The sequence below is a fragment of the Tubulanus polymorphus genome, chromosome 3 (assembly GCF_964204645.1).
Source record: "Tubulanus polymorphus chromosome 3, tnTubPoly1.2, whole genome shotgun sequence".
Taxonomy (NCBI): domain Eukaryota; kingdom Metazoa; phylum Nemertea; class Palaeonemertea; order Tubulaniformes; family Tubulanidae; genus Tubulanus; species Tubulanus polymorphus.
In genome coordinates, this window is record NC_134027.1 from 4581729 (window position 1) to 4600016 (window position 18288).

The 18288-nt window shown below is 35.5% G+C and overlaps 3 protein-coding genes across 6 annotated transcripts; 1 reads left to right on the forward strand and 2 right to left on the reverse strand.

Annotated features, from left to right (window-relative positions):
• Positions 1-1142: 1142 nt before the first annotated feature.
• Positions 1143-6493, reverse strand: LOC141901030 (diacylglycerol O-acyltransferase 1-like). The gene is made up of 13 exons (XM_074788095.1): positions 5910-6493; positions 5228-5315; positions 4652-4692; positions 4482-4567; positions 4123-4175; positions 3936-4038; positions 3405-3542; positions 3142-3320; positions 2784-2909; positions 2593-2705; positions 2356-2509; positions 2211-2273; positions 1143-2060 (listed from the first exon to the last, which is right to left on the reverse strand). The coding sequence occupies exons 1-13, from the start codon at positions 6188-6190 to the stop codon at positions 1902-1904; spliced, it is 1584 nt and encodes a 527-aa protein (XP_074644196.1). The 5' UTR covers positions 6191-6493; the 3' UTR covers positions 1143-1901.
• Positions 6494-8427: 1934 nt separating this feature from the next.
• LOC141901031 (TBC1 domain family member 20-like) lies at positions 8428-12004 on the forward strand. 4 transcript variants are annotated; one of them, XM_074788099.1, is made up of 10 exons: positions 8428-8567; positions 9046-9521; positions 9612-9794; positions 10296-10376; positions 10458-10552; positions 10647-10738; positions 10830-10931; positions 11036-11177; positions 11264-11448; positions 11522-12004. In XM_074788099.1, exons 2-10 carry the CDS (start codon positions 9137-9139, stop codon positions 11748-11750), a joined length of 1494 nt encoding a protein of 497 aa, XP_074644200.1. In that variant the 5' UTR covers positions 8428-8567; positions 9046-9136; the 3' UTR covers positions 11751-12004. The 4 variants fall into 4 exon arrangements, with proteins under 4 accessions (XP_074644200.1, XP_074644201.1, XP_074644198.1 ...); XM_074788100.1 differs by having other exon boundaries at positions 8551-8567; positions 9110-9521; XM_074788097.1 differs by lacking the exon at positions 8428-8567 and adding an exon at positions 8746-8874.
• Positions 12005-12594: 590 nt separating this feature from the next.
• Positions 12595-18046, reverse strand: LOC141901389 (phosphatidylinositol-3-phosphatase SAC1-like). The gene is made up of 18 exons (XM_074788596.1): positions 18021-18046; positions 17083-17180; positions 16911-16988; positions 16699-16826; positions 16419-16568; positions 16247-16340; positions 15745-15932; positions 15424-15510; positions 15263-15331; positions 15078-15157; positions 14898-14996; positions 14544-14682; positions 14393-14462; positions 14228-14300; positions 14044-14137; positions 13858-13965; positions 13680-13740; positions 12595-13592 (listed from the first exon to the last, which is right to left on the reverse strand). The coding sequence occupies exons 1-18, from the start codon at positions 18044-18046 to the stop codon at positions 13456-13458; spliced, it is 1779 nt and encodes a 592-aa protein (XP_074644697.1). The 3' UTR covers positions 12595-13455.
• Positions 18047-18288: the final 242 nt, after the last annotated feature.

Here is an 18288-nt window from a genome sequence, read left to right on the forward strand (position 1 = left end):
CTGATCAGGTGCACCTTCTTCTGAATTCTCGACTGGTTTTCCAGGATACATTGATCGTCGCCATACTTCGATTTGAAAATTCCTGGCCCTGCATGAAGGACTGCCTGAATATGAATGCAATATTGATCAGGATCATCTATCGACCATGTGGTCAATCTCTAAAGCACACAGAGGTGGGGCGCGGTTATGCCACGTACGTCAATGGTCTCATGAACCCGGACACAGCCATTGACATGTGAGAATATACGTTATACCCTTCGCCGTTGACCGTCCGAAGACGCATCAAGCCAAGCAAACCCGGTCGATGTCGTGAGAAAAAACCTCTAACTGGCGGCGAAGCCGATCTGATCCGAACGTTTCGTACCTACACCCCCTCCCCCCAAATCCGCTAGAAACAACTAAGATTCGTCGCTAATCAACTGACAATAGACGACACCATCGTACAAGCTGATACAGTATCAGCTTGGAGAATCGGCATTCGTTTGAGCCCCATATGATTACGGAGCCGAAGCCTTCTGTAGTGCGAGTCTATGGCTGCACAGCCACCTCTCCCAGCCAGTACATACGCCAACGACGAACGCCAGATCCCGAACATCACCCCCCCCCCCTCTTAATGTTTTAGTGGTTGGAGCAGACGAATGCCAAATCTCGCAGGTTTGATGCTTTTAGCAAGGTTAGAATATGTTCAATCTATGTACAACGTACGTAGGTACATGGGAGACTTTTGTGGTGGAAGAAAATACCCTCGCTACGGGATTGATTTTTCAGCAGGTGACGCAGTCAAAATTGGCGGTGAATCGCCATTGACGCAATTATTCATCGGATTCGTTGAACATGATTCAAATGACGGCGTTGGCGCGCGGTCGGCGTTGGAACTAACTACGTCGTGCATTAATAAAACGAGACTAATAAACAGTAAAATATGTGCTTAAATATTAACCAGTTTATTCATGATATTAAATTCGATTGAAAAATTTTCGTTAGACAATTATTTTCTGATTGCTAAGTACATGTACGTGTTCCGATTTAATATGGAACAAAATTTTACTACTTTCCTATGCAACACTTGACGCGCATTGAAATTTTACTCTGCTAAGCCCAATACAGAATTATATACATACATATATATATATATATAAAACTTCTTTTCTATAAAATGCTTAATTAATATTTTCTCAAGAAACAATTTGTAGAAACGGTGTGCCGAAAATGTAAGCTTATTTTCGCATTACCCGACGAGTGAATCATTGCGAAAGGCAATCGTGATAATCATCTCCGTGCCGATAGGAAGTGCACAAGCATTCTCGCACTTCCCTGGTGTCTAATAGAGAAATGAAATTACTTTGAATAAATTGAAACCGAAATGCTTACCTGTATTATTTCTATCAATATCAGAAAAATACGATAAGACTATTTAATCACAGTAATCACAGATGAATAGCAATGTTTTTTTAAAAAGAAATTTGGATACATTGTGTTCTTGGGTGGGTGAAGTATGATGAAAATAAACATGATTGATCATAAGATATGTATGACAGCTAGTTTGAACACAAATGAATAAAATACACTGTACAAAATTACAAGGTTTTTTGGTACAAGCATAAATAACATGTCTTGGACATAAATTATAAAATACATAATGGGTACAATTAGACTTAACAATTATCACTTTCAATTTTACAATTCAATATATACAAAAAATTACCATGTCAACATCTTGAGTTAATTTTCCTTTTTTCTCCAGTTTAAATAATAACTCAAATGCTAAAGTGTCTTCTATAATGAGTATCATTATCATCAATATCTGAGTAAAATCAAAAGCCAATGATACTATAATGTGACCTCAATGCCAGTTACAAATCATAAATACAATGTAGATTAAAATAATAAACAAAACTGTTCTAGCTGACAACTGCATCCAAACTGTCAGCGTTAGTGATATAATAGTCATGGAAATACATAAGGATGGCAATCGGCTGTCCAATAATCAAAGATATCCACACGGATATATTTCCGAATTGACCATGAAGAAATTTGGACACGAACATAGCAAATGGAATCTGAAATGAAAGAAAGTGTCGGTATATATGAAGAATGCAGAAAAAAATAAGGAAACAACATATTTGCTTTTGCAACAGGGCACAAAACTTGAATTTTGTGAGTTATCATTCAGACAGAATGAACACCGTACATTGAAGAGCATGTCTTACCTGTCCGACCATAGCAAAGAATGCCCATAATTTGAACATACGCAAAGGCACACTGACCAACAACTAAAACAAAAATTTTTCAATGTAGCAAAACAAATAATATTCTAATCCTAGTGCTTAAGATAATCAATGAAACTAAACAAACCTCATGAAAAAAAGCTGATATTAGAAAGACGGCGGTTGATGCTTGAAGTTTAGTAAATCCTGACTGCAACATCGGTATAAATACATGGCGTCTTGCCCATCTATGGACAGGTATATTCCAATCCTGCCAAAATCGGGTGACCGTTTCCGCATTCCTAAAACACAAGTGCAAAATCTGGTAAAAACCTATCTTCATTGTCGAAATATTAAAGATTCTAACGATGAATGAAATTCTTACCACCAATCCCGGTAGAATTCACGGTCACCAAATCGTAATAATTCAGATACAACGTTTAGGCAAGAATGGAATAACCAGTAGAAAAATATCAACCATATCAGATGATTCGGTATCTAAATATATTCAAATCAAATAATGAGTAAAATATGATTAATAACTGGTCATTAAATTATTTGAGTTGAAAGACTTACAGCGAGTTTGAGCAGACGCTCGACAATTTTATGAAATTCCAAGTTATGCAGTGGAGTCATCGAATTCTTAATCGTCGGCATGATCCATTGTTGAATCAATCCAGTCATAAGTTGAGAAAGGAAAAGCTGGAAAAAGACCGAAGTAAATTTTTCTAATTTTCTCTTCACAAAAAACCTTGCATGTACAGTAGAACCTTATTGATAAGAGCCTATTATGAAACTCGCGGTATAACAATGATTTTCGTATATCTCGACCAAGTGTATTACAAATTACAAGTAAAAAATCTGTTTTTCTATTGACCCAGGTACTCGTATTAACGAGGTTCCACTGAAGCTACATTTATAACAATCTATTTACCATCTCGATGATGCGTTTCACGAGAAATCTTTTTCTGATTCGAGACGACCGAGGGAAATTCAGTTCATAACAAAGCGTCGGCGCTACCATGAAGTAATATAAATCTTGCACATATAAATTATCAGGATATCTGACGAACAAAGTCTCAGTTTTCCCATTAGATACTGTCTTTGAATCGGCTGCAATAAAAAAACGAAATAGGAAAATTTTTTCTTTCAGATAAATCCCGGGCAGTTTGTTTCGTTACTTTGACAAATACATACGTAAACCTTCCGATTTCCTTCTACGGCGACTCGTTTGTTCATATTTTTGTTGATCCCTGCACCATTTATTCACCGATACGTAAGATATCAATTTCAAGAATGTGATTACGTAAACCGATAACGCCAATGAAGAAAACACTGAAAAACAATTAACATTAAAGCGAGTGATGAATAATTGCAATCAGAAAACCTGATGCATATATAAAACTTCCGACAAAAATCGACCACAATTACATAAGACGCGATCACACAGATGATTTGGCCCCGAGTAAAACTTGGTCTGTGCTTTAATCAGAGAGCGCGTTCATACGTAAATCACTCTGTTACTAAAAATACTTTTGAAATAATGCAGTGGAGTCACTTCCAGGACCAGTTAGCGTTTAAAAGGAATTGTGTGACCAGCGCTGAAATTTGGCACAGACCTGGTCTGATGTTTTTGGTCGGGTCAAGTATATCGTACTAGAATGAACAATCGGTCTCGGACAAGCATACTTGTGTGATGGTGGCAATAACATACAAAACACTACTTACATGGAAATGGGTGTCGATAAAGTATGACTACAGATGGAAAGATTATCACACAGGTAAATGTGATGAAATGGATAACACGACCAGCTTTTTCACTCAGGGATTCCTATTAATTCAATACATAATGAATTAAAAGTCAAAGTCAATGGAATGTGAATTCCTATTTAGTCACAAATTTCCAAATACGAACCTTAGATAAAAGAGTCTCGATCCAAAATGTGAATAAAACGAAAACATTCACCACTAAAATAAAACAGAAATCATCATTAACAGATTTTACGGCGTGTTAAACACCTCTGTCACAAATATGTTGGAGGCTATGATTTCGAAATAAAATGCAACCTCCATCACGCCAGAACAAAGGCATAAGATTTGGAGCCTCGAGCTATTGATGTATTGTTGATCAGACTGTTACACTTTTTGCATTTATTATTCGATGACATTTGATATGTTTTTGTGAATAGGAGATAATAGCAAAGCACCTTTCGAAATGTAAAAAAATCGATAGTGATACAATAAGGTAGAATAACGTTAAAAAATCATACGTACATAAAACCAAACTCACAGACGGCCAGCTATATGGATCAATGAAGAAATAGGAGACGAGCATAACTGGGTCAATGAGGATTCCATACCTAAAATCATTCAAAATAGATTTTCAAATCCAGAAAAAAACTGATAATAAACTTTTATGAGATGAAAACAGAGTGGGTTCTTACTTAATTATGTTTTCAAGAGCAACTCTTGCATTAGAAAGTGCCTGAAAAATGAAAAAAAAAGTGATAGCTCTTGGTTTTTTCATGCAGGGTATAAGCTCATCTTTGCAAATGGGCCCACAAATTGACACCTGATATTTGGCCGAGAAAGGAGTGAACTTTGGACAATACTATACTGCCAATAAAAGATAAACAACAGACTGCAGTGCATGTTTTACCCATGTGAAATGAACTTTGATATCGCCCATTTGGTGAATGAAGAAAACTTATCGTCAAAAATATCTTGCGAATACTATGACAAACAAATGGGGTGACTTGTGATTGAAATTAGAAACATGAAAACCTACTGCATGATTCCCTCATGTTGTTTATTGAAGGATTCCCTAGACTACGCATGATTTACCTGATCAAATACATTTAGTAAGATTTATAGCCGTTCGCCAAATTAACATAAAAATAGACACATCCCTGCGTAATTACGATATATTGCGCAATTATTTCTTTGATGTGGTAAAAATCCATCCCAGAGAGAGAATTTTTGGACGAAATACCGAAATACCAAGTATTGTTATTACCTACCAATAAAACGATGCAGAGGTTAAGCATACCCCTGTAGTTATTAAAACCACTAGAAGAGCTGAACAGGGAATCGGTGATTCTATGTATCCTGGAAAATACAATAACAGTTCGAAGAAATGATCATTTCATCCAAGGACAGAAACTAAGATTCAATTGGAATTTGACAAGTGAATTCAGCGAATAACTTTCGATATTTCATAACTTTTTCAAGAATTTACAATAATAGAAATTTTACATCATTAAGAAACAGTGGCTACTGGAATGAAAAGTGATCTTTTCTTTGATAATCTTCAACAACCTGGCTGAATCAAATTTATTTATGAGAGAATATTTCACATATTTCACATATTTCACTAGCGTTCATTGTTGGCACTATGCATTGAACTGCAAACACAAAAGATCACACAAGTAAGCCAAACCCTGGCAAACCCCTTATTTCAATGAAGGTATATATACAAAGAATACATAGTCTGTGACTTATGAAGGAAAATCTATCATTGTGGATATAACAATTCAGTTCCAAGATTAATGGAACAAAATAAACATTGAAATACTAGAATAACTGTTAGGAGAATCCCATAAATACTACACATTGTGTGTTAATAAAGAAAACTAAAATTAAAAAAAAAAAAAAAAGCAAAATAAAGGTAGAAATGTAACACACTACACACATAGCCCTTACTTCTCATCAGTCTTTGATTTTCGTTGAGCTACTGAAATATGCTCTGGTTCCACCCACCAATGTCGCAACTGTTCCAAAATTGACAATTTACATTTTCCATTTTCAGTTTTTAGATTACAACTATGTCCATTTTGATTGTTGAAATGTTGTTTAGAGCCACATGTCGAGGCTGATTCTGTAGGTATGTTCGCTGTTTTCGTTATGTCATGACGATCCTCATGTCCATTTTCGCTGACCGTTTTTCTACGATGATGCAATACCGTATAATCTCCAAGAGTCATTTTGAATGATTGATTTTAATTCCTCGATGAAAATAACTATTGCAGACACGTCCTTTTAGTTCTGCTCGCTAAACACGTATGAGAGTGGATCAGAAAACAAGTTAAAACCCTTGAACTTCTCATGAACTGGTATGAGATACACTGCTACTGGTAAACAGAATTCATAAATGACTGCCCATGTGTGCAATTTGACAGTATTAAATGGCAATTTCAACCAATCACAGTCTGCCGAAATAAACAAACATATCAACTTGATAGGATCCAACTTTCAATAAAACTAGGTGACTGAATATGACATGTGTCTAGACTAAAATAACACAAGAATAAAGTAAGGCATTTTGGTAAAAAGAACAAACAGCGCACAATAGAGAATGCAGATAATACAGACTGCTCTGTAAAAAAGCTTTTATCAACTCCTGAACTCCACAGACTGATTCGTGATTTTGATATATGACTCTCCTCTGGTGAAAATACACCCAAATAAACAATTACATTATAACTGAAAAACCAGAAGTTCCGGATAACTACAAAGAAACATATTTTCTATACAATTATTGAAATAAAGCAGACAACAGGAATTGATAAAGTTAAGCAGTCTAGACTGGAATGAAGTGAACTGGTCAACCTCTAGTCAATTGGTCACTTCATATCTCAGGTTGATGACCTATTCATACAGTTTTCAATGGTTGGATATGAATGGATTTGCTTGATGAAGTTCAATGAAATATGAAAAGGAAGGTATTTAAAACCTAAGGTAATTATTGGAAACCAATCATTACAGTAGATCTTACATGTTTTTGTCAGAACAACCAAAATCAAATTTTTAAACTTTACCTTTTTCTGACACTCCGAATTTCATCCAAACCTTATCGAAAATCATTTATTTCCTTGCAGTAAAAACCCCTACTTAGATACAAAATACTATACTAAAATATAGTTTTTTTTAGTGTTTTCCTGCACAGAAAACCTTTCAACCATCTTCGAAAAAAGCACACAATAGGCTTACTAAGCATCGACATCAAAGTGATTGGAGGCAAATAGGCCTACATATTCCATGTCTATGTTATTCTCCCTTCGGCAGGACTCGAACTTAATGACCCAACTCAGTTGGGTTTCATACCAAGGTTCAAAATCATGCCATAGATTGATGTTTATTCTGGCCCCTCATCCTGATTCTACTGTGGAACCTGATGGGGTACCAGCACAAGCTACCCTATCAGATGGCAATGTATAAATATTGTTTGTTTGCTCTCTGTATATGGTGTGATATGAAGATGAATATGATATGAATATGAGATATATATGTGATATGAATATGATTTGCACCCTTTTATAGGTATCTTAGATCACAAAATATTAACCTGAGGGGATACTGGAATAATCCAAATAAACAGAAATTCTCCGTTTTAATGCAACCTTTCAGAAGTTCCTCAAGAAAGTCTACATACTTGGATAACCTCCATGAATAGTCCTTTTCTCTGTGGTTTTATGAAACTTATATGTCTGTTCTATCTTATATTTTTTCCTGTCAATTAAGCTTAAGTCGATCTTTGTCATAAAAGTTTATAACTTTGAAAATATATACACGCACTTAGTACTCGATCGAATTTTTTCGGTCGAAATTAATTTCACATATTACTTTGATCTTTATTTTCAGTGGTCCAATCAAACTATCAGGAAAACCATGCACCTAGTTAAACACTGATTAATCTCTAGAACAGAATGATTTTCATAAGATAGCAATTGATAGATCATTTTTAGATTCTAATCGAGCTTAAGAAGAAATCAGTGTTGACATCGTACTGTTACACAATGCGAATCTGACCAATTGTTGGAGTAGCATTGCTGCTGGTTACCCTATTGGAATGCCACAGTTTCAGACTAACCACATTTTTGACAATGGGTCCTCCTAATTACCGAGATGACACAATTTATCGAGATGAACCGAGATGACAAAGCACACAAAGTTGAAAAGACTATGTCGCAAACAGTTTACAATTGAAAGGTCTATCCTTTGACCAACCAAAGGCAAAGCATGGTTTGATTCGAGTCAAGGGGATTTCGGACGCCACCGATTTTGACTTTCCCAATCAATTATTTCCACCAACGACTACTAGCATGCCCATCATGGACAGAACATCGATAAAGTGGATTGGGGATCATCGAAAATGCAGGCCTTCATTACGATCTTCGTCACTACTCCAATATTCGACTCGAGCACGTAGCACCGGCTACAACAGCGAGCCCTCGGCCTCAAGTCAACAAAACCCGGAAGTAAACGTTCGTTATCACATCTATTTCAAAAACCTGCCTATATACCTAGCGGAGGACTTGATTGAACATGTTATCTTTTACGGAGTAAGAAGACTAACTCACGGTTTGTCTGGGAGCTTGCTTCTCTCTTTTTTCTCTAGTTCTTGGGAGTTTTCAGCCTTCGCAAGGCTGTGAGATCGCCGCAGTTTTGGTTTAGTGGCGGCCATTTTGTCACGTCACGTGATTCACATCGCTTATACTATCAACAATTTTATTATCGAAAAATTAATTTTCACGTGAAATAAGGTGGTGGAGCATCATAAAACTCATTGATATAGAAGTCTATAAAATATGTAATTCAAAATCCGATTTCATAATATGTTACTCAGTTTCTCCAAAAATTATTTGTTTGTGTTGGAAGCGATACGGAAGTAAGTTCAGATGGGAACTGGGAAATTTCCAAATTTCATCTTAAAACTGTCAAATCCTTTCTTTTATTGATCTATCTGCGTCAGTTTCATCGGATATTATTTATTTCCAGAATTATTTATTGCCTAAATGTATCGACCTCCTTAATAACTAACTGTTTTATGTTATTTCAGAGGAAATAATTAGAACAATTTCGATTTCAATGTCAATTCAAAATTAATTTATTCCATAAACAAGTGAAGGTAGATAAAGTTATGAATCGAAATGGAAGAAGATGAAGTAACCGAGTTATCTCATTCTTTAAGACACTCCTCCACAATTACACCTCCATCGAATGGAGATATAGGAAATAAGGATTCCGATGCACATCACTACAACAGCGACACTGACAGTAGTGATGATAATACAACTCTAATACAGAGTATCGGATATAACTCACAAAGTCGCTCGTCATCAGTTACTACAAGCCATCAAGAGAATGGGCAATTTGTTGACAAACAAAACTGTCACTTTCTAACATCGAACGTTAAGGATGAATTGTCGGATGGATTGTGTGATTCTCATTCAAAAGATTCCCAGTCTGACAGCGAGACATCTTCACTCAGTGCAGAGCATGAAGCACATCTGCTTGCATTTAGAAAGCACAGAGGTAATTATATTAATTTACCAAATTTGTTCTGATCTTACAAGTTATATGTAAGATACATGAATTCAGTCCCTCCTTGTTTGTTGTTTGCAGAAGATGCTGCCAATAGAAGAAAGATTGTACATATCGCGAATGCTTTGAGCAAAGATCCGATTGATATATTTGCTTTACGTCAGCTTGCAATGAGTCGCTTTGGTTTATTGAATAATAAACTACGTCGGAAGGCTTGGCCTAAACTTCTAAATGTGAACATTGACAATATTGACCCTAAACCTAGTAAGTTTTTTAGATTATTACTTTCTCCAAGACTTGTATAGACATATGTCACCAGACGTATTTTTAATCTTGATTTTTCTAATTGCTGACAGCTGGAAAATTTTCAATTGATTTGTTACATATTCGATACATTAATCTTGCTAAACAGTTATCAAAAAGTCAATTTTTTATCTACATTTGACATTTTGCTCATAAAACAATGTGCGCATAAGACATGATAGAAGAGTGATACTTTATCTGAAGGTTAAAAAGTTACTATTCTATTCCGGATATAATGTTTTAAATTTCATATTTCAAAGAATGAGAATCTCAAAATCTAAGATTTACTCGCATAAATGTAGATAAAGTTCTTGCCTTATCACGAAAGCACTTGTCCCAAAAAAATAATATTATGTATCGCTATCTTATTGACGTCATATTTGGAATGTTTCTGGGCTCAAAAGTAGGGAACATTTGTTATCGATATATTCATGCCTTTGCTTATAAATTTCATGATTATAGGTCAGAGCATCCTAAGATCGCATCGCGATTACAATCAAGTTGTAATGGATGTAAATCGGTCGTTGAAACGATTTCCACCAGGTAAAATTCCTATGTTATTCACTAGTAGTTTAAACAATGAACTATTGATTCTATAGGTTTATTTCATACGTCTGTTTAAAGGAATGGAGGATGATATACGACTTGCGATGCAAGATGAACTAGTCGATGTTATAATGAGAGTGTTAGTTCATCATCCCCAGCTGCATTATTTTCAGGTATTTAATTGCACCTTCATTTCTTGAAATATACAGCTATTTCTTTAGGTGAACGCATGTTTTCATTAAAGATCGTGCGTCATTGATATTTCAGGGCTATCATGACATTTGCGTAACATTCCTGTTAGTTGCTGGTGAAGATATATCATTTGCTTTAGTTGATATGTTATCAACACATCATTTACGGTACGAGTTGTTCCTAATAGATTACCCCTTCATATTGGTTTGTTCTTATTTCTTTGTAAGCAAGTGGTATTTTTATGCTATTTATTTGCAGTGATTTCTTAGATTCTTCAATGGACCGGACAAAACATATGCTCAATTATCTATATCCAATAATTGGAAAAGCTAGTCCAGAACTCAGAGACTACATGGAAAAGTATGTTACTTTTCATAGAATTCAATCGGCTTATCTCTGAAGTTAGCCTGTTTGTTTTTTAGTTAATTCATTAAATATGATTTATGTTTTATTCTATAATTCAGGGCTGAATTAGGAACAATATTTTGCCTTCCATGGTTGATAACATGGTACGGACATGTTCTGAGTGATATAAGACATATAGTGCGGTTGTATGACTTCTTTCTCGCATGTCATCCTTTAATGCCCATATATTTAGCTGCTGCTGTAAGTATAACGATATTTTGTTTCGATACTTCCAAGATAATAGTCTTGTTGATTATAATTTGAAAAACCACTGCAATTTGCTTCAGATTGTACTTCATCGTGAGAAAGAGGTGCTTCAAACGGAATGTGATATGGCGATGATTCACTGTCTCTTGTCGAAGATTCCGCCAGATCTTCCCGTTGAATATCTAGTCAGTAAAGCAGGTGATTTATACGTCCAGTTTCCACCTGAAGAACTCGCTAATGAAGCTTTACAACATTTTCAGCAGAGGTCAGTCAATATTCATTATTTGAATCCAAACTATTGACAGTTGGTAGTACTCATTTTTTCATTTTTTGTTCAGTTCTAGCATATCAAACTACCCTCGATTTGAACAGGCGACTATGAGTCAAACACCCGTTGAGATTCCTAAGGATGTACCAATAGCAAGTGAACAGGATCTGGAGATTCCTCAACCAAATCGTGTGCGCATTTTTGCTCGTCACGCTATGTTAGCATTGACTGCTGGAGTTGGAGCAGCAGCATATGCCGCGTTTAATCTGTCTGAATGGGAATGGCTATTCAGCCGATGATTTCAGGAATATCAACAAATCAATCTCTTGTGCATCTGATTGACCATTGACAATCAATACTAAAGAATACAATGAATGGGATGTACATAATCTTTTAATTGACAAATTATTTCATGCGGTATATCTTGGGATTTCAAAGAGAACCGAGTTTCTTAAATGGGTTGTATCCAGTGAGATATGAGCATCTTTGTTTTTATTTTCAATGTTTCTGACTAGTTTGCGAAATTGTACAAAGAGATAATAAAAATGTTCTATGGATGTTGCAATAAATGATTCTCATTATTTTTTATTGGAGGACTTGCACTTGCTTTATAGGAGTAAAGACTTAAGCAAAAGGTTAACACTGTTGAGCAGTTTTTTAGTGCATTGCACCCATGAGCTCATGATGGGCATTAATTGTTCTGCATCATTTCAAACCATAAACATGGACAGATTAACTCTGATTAATTCTTATATTTTCTACCAAAATCAGAAATATGACTTTATAGTCCTAATTAATTAAGAGAATAGTTTCATTAAATAACGCATTTATGTCATTCGCCTTTCACAGTTAAAATTTCGAAGTCAGTTCTCAACCGTCTAGTGCTGCCGCTCTGTATAACGATAGCGGAAGAAACGTGAACTATCACATTACTCGCATGCCAAAGTCTTTGAGCGGCCGTCGTGGACAAAATATTTACCAATTTGCGGGCCGGGCGCCGAGAAAATCTCAGACTCCTTAAACAGCACCGCAACTTCTCACCTGACAATTTTTCTATAAAAGAATTAGATTTGACTTTTACTTAACTTAGCTGAAGACATGAGTTTTCCGAAGAATGGAACAACAAATCACTGACTTCACTATCAGACTTTTATTACCAAGTTCCCAATTTATCAACACTATACAACTTCACAGATTATTAAGTAAACCAGTGAGTTTAAATCATATTAAAAGAAAATAAACAAGAATTATGCACCCATCCAAACAATGGAATATTTGTATTGTATCTTACTGGCATGTTAAATCGAATTAATTGTGTTAACATGCCTAATCAAGTAGTGCTGACTATATCATATGTCAACAGCATACCTTCATTACAGCGTAACATTTACTTAAAAGAGTTATGTTGACTAGTATAAACCATATCATGTATATCTATCTATCTACATATTTTCATTCTAGATTCGACCTGGTACATGTACAAGTAATATTGACAATGACAATGAATGATAGGCAGAAAATATGGTAGCCAATAACAACCCTAACCCTAAGTCAGCTGACCAGTGTTCTTACCCATTAAAACTGATGTTGACAGATACTGAGCAACATCACCAGTAAAGACATACCTTTGTATATAACTCTGAACGTACATATTGAATGTAGTTAATAAACTTTATTCTATTGGACATGTTTATCCGAGTTCACAGTGGATCCAATAGCAATATTCAATTCGTATAAGTCTAAACAAGAAAAGAATATTCTTCTCCTTGAGGAAGATGTTTGGAGATTTTTAACGTGATAAGCTACCATGATGCTACACATTTTCAGTCGACAAATCACTCAGTGAAATCAAAAATAGTCTATTATTGCAGAAATCAGGTCAGTTTTACGACTAACTGGTATAAATTGTGAAACCTTGACATACGTAAAACGAATAAAGTCCCAGGTTTTATCAGTTGTAGCCTATTAGCTTTAAACTACTTTGATCTCACTGAGATAATCTAGCTATTCCGTTTTGGTTTTGGCCTGTGCTAGTCGCGGGTGATCTACGAACTCCTGACCGTACATGAATATGATTGCCAATGGCACAACGCTTGCACTACCCCAGAATAGTATGTAGACGAACTGTTCAGATAGATTATCTGAAAGCAGAAAAGCATAATAATTACACAGTCAGAAGTAAGAAATTACTTATAAATCTTGGGCAATGTTATTTACACAATACTTACCAACAGGTAAAAGTACACTTAGAATGCATAAAGTGAATGCAACAAGAGAAATGGCCAAAAGCTGAATCAGAAAGGAAAATTCGTTGTGCTTATTACATACACAAAACAGAGTTCATCGACAGATAGATTTTGAACATCAGTAAAATTGAAGGAAAATATCGGTTATCATATGACTTACAGCTAAAAGTAAAAATTTTCTATCCCTCCCTTGTCGGAATGGTGATGGTTTACTGATCCCGGATTGTTCTTCAACGATATAGTTTCCTAAGAATAAATCGATCGAATCCTGTAAAGAATGAATAAACATTGAACCATTTAATCGGATTGAATTTCAACAGTTGCAATCATCACAATGTAACCATACCTGTCTGAAGCCATCTGTGAAATTATTCTTGAAATATCTGATCAGCGAGTTAGCACCATCACGAAGCAGTCCCAGTTTTGTTCTTTTACCAGTCCTAAAATTCATGCAGTGGAAAACGAACAATCTCGAGATGATCTGTCATAACTGAAGAGTTTTAAAAATGATAGTATGATGATCTATGTACCTGGTGAAATCAGTTTTTAATGCTCCAGTGCCGGCATACTGCACAGAACAAGCATCAGCATTATCAGCCCAAACTGGATAAGTGAAAAATGAAATTAACTTCCTGCACTAATCAGCTCTTGCCTAATCATTTTTTTTGTTCAAACTCCACCGAGCAGTGACTTACCACTTTTAAACATTGTTTCAAAACTCCTTTGATCCTCAACTCTTTCCCCTGCGCTGAGAATTCCAAGTTTCTGCAAAGTTCAGAATATAAATATCAATATATAGGCACTGAAAGAGTAGTACAATTTAGTTATTTGGATAACTGATCTTACCTCAAGTTGCTCTTGTAAACTCCTACGTGCCAGCAGACTTTGTACGACATTTGTACGATCTAAACAATCCATACAGTTAGTTCGGAAAATGCCATCTTGTTGAGTGACGACGGAGCCATCGCGCCTTACCATGAAATAGCTACAATTGCAATTGTACATAATAAATGCATGCATAATAACCTAATAATAACAACAATAGAAATGGATGACAGGTTCCTGGACATAAGCGGTAAATTACAATTTGTCCAAGCACCTTGTGATGATGATGGTGATAAAAATGATATTGGATAAATTTCATCCACATTAGAAAGTAATGTGAAGATTCTATATGAATATAGATAGAACAATTCATACCAAAACTGTTTCTGTTCATCAGCAAGTCGATCAATCAATATTGAAAGTCTATCCCAGCGCATTTTACGGCATTCGTGATGGAAGTCAAATGCCTCGTACCTTAAGTAAGATTAAATAAACCATGATACTATGTTTTACCGAATACTGAGTATGGATAGAGATTTATCAATTTCAACTTACCTGACATTGGTATTTTGAGAATTATTGACAACTTGAGCGAAAGTTGTTTCAAGCTGAGCTTCAGGCGGTTTCTGGTCGATCTAAAATTCATTTCAATTCAATGAGATTGAAATATTTCATGAGCAATATAGTATAAGAATAGCGGCAATGTCTTAGATACGAACACAAATTCTTACTTATCTTACCAAATTAATGCATATTTGTTTGCCATAATTATAAACCTGGCTCATAAAATGATTTTGAAAAGCGTCCATCTGAAATGAAAATAATAAAGCCAGAATAAAGACGATGTTTAGGCACTTTCAAGCGATAATAAACATCCAACGATTAACATTTCAGTACTTACATGACTCAATGAATTATTAATCACAGGGACAGGCTTGTACTTAATGTTTGGTTTCTGAGACCAGAATAATGGAATGGACCCTCTTGTCTGTAATTGAGACAAACAATAATCGGCTTGATCATCATGTTACATGTTTTGATGTATTTTTCTTAATTGCATTTTTTCGAAAAAAGCCCTCAATTCTGACGTATTCATAGTCCAATTTTTCTTCGGACATATTTTGTCAGTCATAAGCTGTTAGACGCATGCAAGTTTATTGTATCTTAAATTCCCATTGACGATACCAGATTCTGCAACGTGCACCTACGAATAACAGATTACCTGAACAAATGAACATTTATTTCCATCTATCACGATTATTTGTTCAGTCTCGACGTAGTTAGCGGAATTTCCCTCAATGTCGAGTCCTCTCATATAGAATCGAGTTCCAGCACGGAAACACGACCGACGTGAAATCAGCACATACTCAAACGAAATTCCTTTAATTGTCGTCGATTTCATTTCAATAACTATAAGATATTTGTCAAAGAAAACACAAGCTCTATTCTATTCACCGCATGTAGCTATATTCTTATGTGAAGGGGAAGAACCAGACGAGGTACCGGGTACCTCTATAGCAAACCAGACTACCTGATATCTTTATATTTGTAGTAGTTTCACAAAAATAGTACGGTAGTTTAAGTGAAATTATTCTGATTTCGAGAGTATTCTGATATGTTTGGGAGTAGTTGAGTTTTTAAAGAGAGTAGAAACTACTCTCAAATAATAGACGTAGTCAGGTCAGTTAAGTTTATAGTATCATAAATAAAACTTCAAAGGATACAGCCATGTAAGATTGGTAAACAATATTTCTTCAGCTCTTGTTGTTGAGCAAATTCACGTAGAAGATGTGTATTCCAAACGAATCTTTGGTCCGCCTGAAAATTTTCAGTTCGAAAGTTCAATAAATTCATGATGGTGTTCCAATGAAATCTCAAAAGCTTAGTTCAACTCACGCGTTCATGAAGAGGTAACTGAAGAAATTCGGGACTAGTATTGTGTAACCGTTGTAAGGTATGAGTGATATCAAGCGATGTGGAATAGTAATACGAATCTGTCCGTAGTACATTGTCTACCATTGATACATACATTTCATTATCTTGTTGCTGAAAACGTAATCCAGAAAATTAATTAAAACATTTCAACTTACTGTAATATGATTCACTGCAATATGAATAAATTGTGAACTAATGAGTCAATGAAATATGAGATCAGAGAATTTATTTGTCAACATACCTGAATCTCGTTGAGATGATGCACAGTCCGTTGATATGGCAATATTTCTGTTTGCTTTATTTTCCATACCGTGTGTCCGTCTAATTCTCCGGTTTTCTCCCGTTTCGTAATGACGACCAAATACGGCCCTAGAAAACAACAAATCACATGTCTATTGAGTTATGCTTTTCGCCGATGAATCTTGAAACCTTTCTTATGGCTATTCTTTTTACCTGCCAAAAGTCGTATAACTCCAAATATTCCATAGACCGTCCTTGTCGTCGCAGATACTGGAATTTGTCCCTGGTTCGCTACAAAGATCATCGAAAAGTCATTATAGATTTTTTAGAAACTTTTTTATTTTGGATACACGTTGTAGTGAAAGGCTAATAAGGGTATGTATACCTTCAAGTTTTATTTCTTGACTGACACGATCAATAATGAGTAACTCATTATCATCACCATCAAGCGTCTCAAAGATATAGGCATCTGGAGTTGAATGTCTAAAAAAAATAATTTTATAAATAGTTTTGTCGCCCTGCTTACCTATAACCACAAAGGGTTCAGTCTTGTACAGCCGTTTTTGCTTGAGGGGTAACCCATACTTTGTGAAGTCAAGACTGTCTGATGGGTTACCACAATATTCAAAATCCAAGATTTTATACCGTATACTAATACATACAACTTTTCTAAAGTCTATTTACTTTTGTCAGGGATCAATTTTATGGGGATATTTCTTTTAGTACCTCAATCCCAATACGACCAGTGGCAGTGAAGTCTGAACATACCATTGTTTTTATATCCATTTTACACTGTTGTGTAAAGACCAAATTGATATATGTGTTCAACAGATTAAGAGAAATATTCTTAAAAATCAATCCCAGACAAAAATGAATAGATTTTAGGAGTAAACCTTTGATTTTGGGCCCCGGCTATTTGTGACAAGCCAAGTCTGTGTGATTGAAATATCAATGTTTTACTCAATACTGATTGAATTAGCAAAGCTAGGCCAGGGATATTCTTAAAAAATTCACATCAATCACCATAGCACACGTGTCATCATGAATTAATAAGTTCACACTGTGTCATGCCTATAGCATATCGATCACACAATTTGTATGCTTGCGTGGAAATACGATACGAAAAAACCCGGAAGTGATTTCCTTCCCCAGCAGAATTAGAATATCGAACCATAACATCCGAATACAGTGGATATAAAACTACCGTGATTGACATCCACAAATAGTTATTGTTGAGGGGAAGTCTAACTAGCAAAATAATGTTTAGATACCGTTTACACTAGTCGAATAATGGAATAAATAAGTGAACGCAAGCGAACTTACAGACGAAATGTTTCGTGCACTGCCATCTTGGTAAGGAGTAAAACTCGGATCCAGATCTTGACTCATGGCTGGACCGAAATACGGATTAAACTCCGGACACGAAAACGGGCCTCTGACTGACAACCGGCGGGAAGTTGTTACAATCGATAATAAATGATGGATCCAGTAGCAATGACCAGTGTCACAATCCTAGTGAAAAAGAATATAGCAGATGTCACCTCAAAACCATCGGGATTTCGTTATCGTTTGCCCAAAAGTCCACCAGAAA

Excerpts from the sequence above, each read along its gene's own strand:
- LOC141901031 (XM_074788099.1), top strand. The coding sequence starts at position 9,137 with ATGGAAGAAGATGAAGTAACCGAGTTATCTCATTCTTTAAGACACTCC. Across the intron at positions 10,739-10,829 it reads TTATCAACACATCATTTACG|TGATTTCTTAGATTCTTCAA; the intron begins GTACGAGTTGTT and ends ATTTATTTGCAG. Across the intron at positions 11,449-11,521 it reads TTACAACATTTTCAGCAGAG|TTCTAGCATATCAAACTACC; the intron begins GTCAGTCAATAT and ends TTTTTTGTTCAG.
- LOC141901030 (XM_074788095.1), bottom strand. The coding sequence starts at position 6,190 with ATGACTCTTGGAGATTATACGGTATTGCATCATCGTAGAAAAACGGTC. Across the intron at positions 3,321-3,404 it reads AAGGAAATCGGAAGGTTTAC|CCGATTCAAAGACAGTATCT; the intron begins GTATGTATTTGT and ends TTTTTATTGCAG. Across the intron at positions 2,910-3,141 it reads TGAAACGCATCATCGAGATG|CTTTTCCTTTCTCAACTTAT; the intron begins GTAAATAGATTG and ends GTCTTTTTCCAG.
- LOC141901389 (XM_074788596.1), bottom strand. The coding sequence starts at position 18,046 with ATGGCAGTGCACGAAACATTTCGTCT. Across the intron at positions 16,989-17,082 it reads TCAAGAAATAAAACTTGAAG|CGAACCAGGGACAAATTCCA; the intron begins GTATACATACCC and ends TGATCTTTGTAG. Across the intron at positions 13,966-14,043 it reads TCACAGATGGCTTCAGACAG|GATTCGATCGATTTATTCTT; the intron begins GTATGGTTACAT and ends CATTCTTTACAG.